At 49.0% G+C, this 6,761-nt stretch overlaps 1 protein-coding gene across 1 annotated transcript in view; it reads left to right on the top strand.

Annotated features, from left to right (window-relative positions):
• Npc1l1 (NPC1 like intracellular cholesterol transporter 1) overlaps positions 1-6,443 on the top strand; it is a 23,214-nt gene extending 16,771 nt beyond the window's left edge. The window contains exons 11-19 of the mRNA XM_008834082.2: positions 595-785; positions 978-1,102; positions 1,601-1,727; positions 1,902-1,957; positions 3,862-4,012; positions 4,275-4,506; positions 4,669-4,782; positions 4,861-5,023; positions 5,844-6,443. Coding sequence (XP_008832304.1) covers positions 595-785; positions 978-1,102; positions 1,601-1,727; positions 1,902-1,957; positions 3,862-4,012; positions 4,275-4,506; positions 4,669-4,782; positions 4,861-5,023; positions 5,844-6,055 — 1,371 coding nt within the window. The 3' untranslated portion in view covers positions 6,056-6,443. The remainder of the gene's footprint in view (positions 1-594; positions 786-977; positions 1,103-1,600; positions 1,728-1,901; positions 1,958-3,861; positions 4,013-4,274; positions 4,507-4,668; positions 4,783-4,860; positions 5,024-5,843) is intronic.
• Positions 6,444-6,761: the final 318 nt, after the last annotated feature.

Below are 6,761 nucleotides of genomic sequence, written 5' to 3'. Positions count from 1 at the left end.
CATCTGGGAGCCCAAGGTAGGAACTCAGGGCAGGAACCTGGAGGCAGGAGCTGGAGCACAGGCCATGGAGGAACACTGCTTACTGGCTTCTTCCCCTGCCCCTGCTCAGACTGCTTTCTTATGCAACACAGGCCCACCTGCCCAGGGGTGGCAACACCTACAGTGGGCTGGGCCCTCCCACATCACTCATCAAGAAGATACCCCCTCAGACATGGCCACAGGCCAGTCCAATAGAGGCAATCCCCCAATTGAGGCTCCCTCAACCCAGGTGTGTCATTGACACTAAAGCTACCCAGCATAACCTCTAACCTTGTACCTCTGTTGTGTGCATATTATTCTGCATACTTCTGAGTATGTACCTTTGCATGTATGTATATCTGAATGTGTGCCTGTGTGTATACCTCTGAGCTATGTACCTTGTGTGGGTACATCTGGTTGTGTTCCTGTGTGTAATTTTGTGTTTACATCAGTATGTACATTTAAATGCACTCTGGTGCATGTATCTCTGCATATACCTCTTGGAGTATGACCTGGAGCGAGCCCTTTGTGGGTACATATTGTCTCCTGAAACTCATGGACTCCCTTCCTTCTCAGGACTCATACTTGATCAACTACTTCCTCTTTTTGAACCAATACTTTGAGGTGGGGCCTCCAGTGTACTTTGACACCACTCCAGGCTTCAACTTCTCCACTGTGGCAGGCATGAATGCCATCTGCTCCAGTTCAGGCTGTGACAGCTTCTCCCTAACTCAGAAGATCCAGTATGCCACTGAGTTTCCTGACACGTAAGTGCCTGGTCTACCCAATTCCCTGGATTCCTTTTTGTTTTCTCCTTTCCTCTCCTGTTCTCTCCTCCTGCCTGCTCTGCCCCTGCTGCTACCAAATGCCCGAGGAGCCCCATTGCAGGGGTCAAACCACAGAACGAACCCCACCACCAGGCTCACTGGCTCTACTTACTCTCTGTCATCTGGCTTCAGGTCTTATCTGGCTATTGCTGCCTCCTCCTGGGTAGACGACTTCATCGACTGGCTGACCCCATCCACCTGTTGTCGCCTTTATGCCTTTGGCCCCAATAAGGATGAATTCTGTCCCTCAACAGATAGTGAGTGTGGGGATTACAGGAGGCTTATTGCCCATTATAGCTTGGGGAAACTGAGGCAAGAGAGGGGAAAGGACTGGAAAGGCCCTTAGTCTCCCCCAGGGAGACACAGGCACCCTCAGCCTCAGGGTGGGACCCCGTGAGTTGCTTCTGTGGTCGACCCGCAGGCTTTCATATTCTCATGCTCCTAGAGTGTTATGCCTGTGCTTGCAGCATGCTTGTTGTGGGCAGTGAGGTTGGGAGTGGGGTGTTTGCCCTGCATATGGAGGTACTGTGCCTGCAGTTGGTGAGAGAGCCTGCATTTCTTGTTCCTAACTTCCCTTTTCTACTGTAGGCACCAGGAATTCCCTGAGAAGGGAACATCTCCCCCAATTGGAGATGACAAATGTAAAACCCTCTCGGAACTGGGGGCTTTAGATTGGGGCACAGAGGGGGAGTCAGAGCAGGAGCTGCCTTGCCTGGTGTGCCACTGCCCAGAGGGCCCCCCCTTTCTCTTTGCAGCTTCCTCGTACTGTTTCAAGAACTGCATGGCCTTCACTACGGGTGCTGTGCGGCCCACAGTAGAGGAATTTCACAAGTACCTTCCTTGGTTCCTGAATGATCCACCCAACATCAAATGTCCCAAAGGGTGGGTTCAGAGATTGGCTTTTGCCCGAGAAAGGGTAGACCTGTGGGTCCTGGAGATGGGTGGACATAAAGGGGCAAGGGAGGTCTAGTAAAAGCCTCTCTGTGGTGCAGTGAGTGGGCAGAGAGGACAAAGTTTCAACCCCTCTAAGCCTGTACTTTGGTATCCTCTTTGCAGTGGTCTAGCAGCGTACAGAACCGCTGTGAATTTGAGCTCAGATGGCCAGGTCATAGGTAAGTGTGGCCTACCTAGTTTGAGGGAGAACTCCAGAGTCCTCAAGAACACCCTTATGTGCATGTGTGCATGTGCATGTGCGTGTGCGTGTGCGTGTGTGTGTGTTCCTAACTATCCTGGACCTGTCAGTAAGGGTCCTACTTTCTAATTCTAAGAGCTCAGATATTTATCCATTCTTCTACACCAAGTCCACGTCAGTGTGGAATATGTGACACTATTTTAGTAGTTCATGTCATACTTGGGAGCTACCCACCCCAGCTGTGAGCTAAAAGCACCTTTTTACTCATGCCTATTTCATACTGAAGTGTCAGCCGCGGGCAGCTGGAAAAATGTGTTAGGATGCTTCCATGTACTGGAATCCCAAAGCTGTCAACAGTAACGAAGGTGATGAAGTTGGACTGATAGGGAGAAGGATCGATAGTGTGCTGTCAGTTTAACAAGAGGTAGTAGAACAAGACAGCCATGTGCATAGAGGGAGCCAGCTTTAGTTATCTCCATGCACACCACTTGGTGCACCTGGTGGAGCTGGCACAGACATGGGCCTGAGAGTTGGTGGTTAATGGGGGAGCTTTGTGTGAATTCTTTCATTTTTGTGCTGAAACAACTTATAGTTTGAATAACTAGCTACAAATTGACTACAGCACACTTTCTCCACCTTCCCATCTAACTCTTCCAAGAAGTTCTCATCTTTTGAAAAGGCAGCCTGACTTTCCCTGGCTCTCATCCCTAGACAAAAGAGGTGTACAGAGCCCATGTGGTCAAAAGGGAAAGGGTGTTTCAGTCACGAACAGAAGCATGTGTTGTAACTTGGAGACAGAGAACCATCCCTGTACCCTACGGTCCAGGGCAGGTCTGCATCCATCTCTGACTTTAGTTGACTACGACAACATTCTTCAAAGCCAGAGCCCCCAGATAACAGTATCAGCATCTTTAGGAAATTGTTAGACATCCCCAGGCCTTACCTGAGACCTGCCAGACTATCTCTCTGGGTTGGAATGACCACCTATCTGGGTGTGATTTATCTTTAGGTGGTTCAGAGGCCTGGTGCCAGGCTCCACAGGCCCCTACTACTTCTCATCTTTGTTTTCTCTATGTGTGCATGACCCTCTTGTTTCTTTTCCTGATGCAAGACCCACTGTAGACAATTAGGAAATGTTTATTGTCTTATTGGCAGAGGCCTTAAGTCACAGCTCAAATGATTCAATAGTTTTTTGTGGTTTTTTTTCTGACTTTCTAGTCTTTTCCTATAGGAATAGGCAAACTGAAAATTAAGTTAAAAAATTTTTTTTTGTGATAGTGTTTCATGTAACCTAGGCTGGTGTAGAACTTGCTTTAGAGCATTGAATTTCTGATCCTCCTGCCCCCACCTCCCAAGTGCTGGGATTACAAGCATATATCACTATAACCCAACAAAAACTATGTTAATTAAAAAAAATGCATTGCATATTTTGAAAGCATACAGAGATGGATTTAGGTTCACCAGGGAGATCTCTTTTTGCTTTGTTTTATTTTGCTTTTGAGACAGGGTCTCACTCTCTAGCCCAAGCTGGCCTTGAATTTGCAGCATTCCTCCCACCTCTGCCTTCTGCGTGCTGGGATTACGGGCAGTGTGCCACTATACCTATCAAGAGGAGACTTCTTAGACTTCATCCTAAGGTCAGGCCTGGACTTGAGTCTTCTACAGTGGTAGGAGCAGCTACAGTTTGGGGGGCGGGGGCTGATGCAAAATGAAAATGCAGGCATCTTGTAGAAAATTTATTAGGATTTTCAGCTGGTCATAGCAGAGCCCCGAACCACCCAATCTTGTCACATGTCTCTGTTGCTGTCTGTGGGGTACTCTGAGGGTATCTTGAATGGATGCTAACCTTTGACTTTTCCTCTCCTGTGTGCTGTGGCCTTCTAGCCTCCCAGTTCATGGCTTACCACAAGCCTCTAAGGAACTCACAGGATTTCACAGAGGCTCTACGAGCAGCCCGGTTGCTAGCAGCCAACATCACAGATGAGATGCGGAAGGTGCCTGGGACAGACCCAAATTTTGAGGTCTTCCCTTACACGTGAGGACCTGGGGGCCAAGCCAGAGGGAGGTGGGAGGTAACAACTGGATATGAGTTGTTGGAGTTACAGGCTTTTGAGTGATCTTGAGGGATGAGGACTGGCTTTGTCTCAGGAGTCTCCCAGGATAGCCTGGAGCTTGTCCATTTCTTACATGGGCTAGCACCCAACTCAAACTTCTTAGTCGCCTTATAAAATGGGGTGTCCTACCCACTTGAAGAGCCCTTGGGGCTGGTGCTGTGACCACACTTTGTTCTCTGGCAGGATCTCCAATGTGTTCTATGAGCAGTACCTGACTGTCCTCCCTGAGGGCATCTTCACGCTTGCCCTCTGCTTCGTGCCCACTTTTGTCGTCTGCTACCTCCTGCTGGGCCTGGACATACGCTCGGGCCTCCTCAACTTGCTTTCCATCATCATGATCCTTGTGGACACCATCGGCCTCATGGCCGTGTGGAACATCAGCTACAATGCTGTGTCCCTCATCAACCTTGTCACGGTAAACCTGCAGACATGGGCATCTAGTGTTGGTTCTTGGCAGTTGGGGGTCCAGGTTCATATGACACTTCTAGTTATGTGTAGAATTAGGACACCTGCCTGGCTTGTTTTCTTTCCTGCCTCTGCTTCCGCCTTGTCAGTGAAGTCCCCTCTGTGTCTGCAGGCAGTGGGCATGTCTGTGGAGTTTGTGTCCCATATTACCCGTTCCTTTGCTGTTAACACCAAGCCTACGAGGCTGGAGAGGGCCAAGGAGGCTACTATCTCCATGGGCAGTGCGGTGAGTGAAGAGGGATGGTTACCCTGTGCACTACCTGACCCCTTATGTTCTGCCTGACTTCTGACTGTGAACCCCTAGGTATTTGCTGGAGTGGCTATGACCAACCTTCCAGGCATCCTCATCCTGGGCTTTGCCCAGGCCCAGCTCATCCAGATCTTCTTCTTCCGCCTCAACCTCCTGATCACCTTGCTGGGCCTGGTGCATGGCCTTGTCTTCCTGCCAGTTGTCCTCAGCTACCTGGGTGAGTGCCCAAGCCCAGCCCTGCCAGGCTACAGGCCATCACATTTATAACTATGCCAGTCAACAGAGCCTGCTCCCTTGGACAACTTAGGGAGTACACACTGTCCATGGGTAAACATTCACTTCCATGGCCAAGATCATCACCACACCTCCTATTTTGGAAGCCTTTCCCCCTCCATTTGACATGTATAAACATCTCTCTTTGTTAATAGGTTTGTATCTTAAACATTCTTTCTGTTGCCCACTGCACTTCTGTTGGTATTTTAAACATGACCTTTTTTTTTCTTCTTTTTTTTTGGTCTTTTTGAGACAGGGTCTTCCTGTAGCCCCAGTTGGCCTGGAACTTGCTATGTAGACCAGGCTGGCCTCGATCTCACAGAGATCTGCCTGCCTCGGCCTCCCGAGTGCTGGGATTAAAGGCATGCGCCACCACGCCCAGCCCATAAATAAAATATTTTTAAAAATTAAAAAAAAATCATCCTCTAGGGGTTGGAGAGATGGATCAGTGGTTAAGAGCACTGGTTACTCTTGAAAAGGACCCAAGTTTAGTTCCCAGCACCAACACGATGGCTTAGACCCATTTGTAATTCCAGTTCCAGGGCATCTGACACCCTTTCTGGTCTCCACAGGCACTGCATGCACGTGGTGCACCTACATACATATAGGCAAAAGGAACACCAAGGAAAGGAACTATTAGTGCAAAGAAAAAGCAAAGAGGTGCAAATGAGGTCAGAGCTCAGCTCCCATGTTCTAGACTGCAATGCTGCCTGCACCCCCTGCATGCCTCTGATGACGTCTGTTCTTGTCCCTCTTTTCTGCAGGGCCTGATGTTAACCCAGCTTTGGTACAGGAAGAGAAACAATCCATGGAGGCAGCAATGGCCCCTGAGCCCTCCTGTCCGAAGTACCCCTTCCCTCCCGATGTAACCCCCAACATGACCCCCAATGTCTATGTTAACCACAGCTTTGAAGAGTTTGCTCCTGGAGCTAGTGCTGTTATCAGTTCTTTGCCCAAAAGTGGGCAAAAGTACTGAAGGAGTCAGAGCTTGTCTAGGCGCCATGGCTCTTGCTGAGGGGCCATGAGGGTCTTCCCTATGGTTGTTCCTTAATCCACCTTTTTCTCAAGGCTTGGGAGAGGTTGTTCTAGAAAAATGATTGTCACCATGGCCATAAGGTGTCCAGCACCATTGGCAGTGGCTCCTTTGCCCCTGTACCAGGTCACTGGTGTCCAGGTTTCTGAGGCCTTGGTCAGTGTCAGTGTGAGATTACCTTCTGGTTCATGGTCCTAGACCTGCCGAGGACATGTCTGTCCTAGGCACAGACTGAGTATAAGCTTCTCACCCAGCTTTCTTCTTTTATTTCTCTTATCAAGAATATCTCCAGAGTTGGTGAGATAGCTCAGTGGGTAGACAATTATCACCAAACCTGATGACCTGAGTTTGATCCCTGTAACCACATGGTACAAGGAGAGAGCCAATTCACCCAAGTTGTCCTCTGTCCTCCACACATATGCCGTGGCACAGGCACAAACACGGGCTCTCTCTCTCTCTCTCTCTCTCTCTCTCTCTCTCACACACACACACACACACACGCACACACACACACACTCATTTATAAATGAATAAATACAATTTAATAAAAAAATTCTTTTAAAATCTCCATTCTGGGATGAGACTGTAGCTTAGTGCCGGGGCAGTAGCCTGCTAGCCTAGTGTGCATTAGACACTAGTTCAGTTCTCA

This window comes from Nannospalax galili, unplaced genomic scaffold (genome assembly GCF_000622305.1).
Source record: "Nannospalax galili isolate Female #2095 unplaced genomic scaffold, S.galili_v1.0 scaffold996, whole genome shotgun sequence".
In the NCBI taxonomy this organism is placed as follows: domain Eukaryota; kingdom Metazoa; phylum Chordata; class Mammalia; order Rodentia; family Spalacidae; genus Nannospalax; species Nannospalax galili.
Note: the sequence above shows the minus strand (reverse complement) of the source record. Positions and strands in the feature narration are given on the sequence as shown.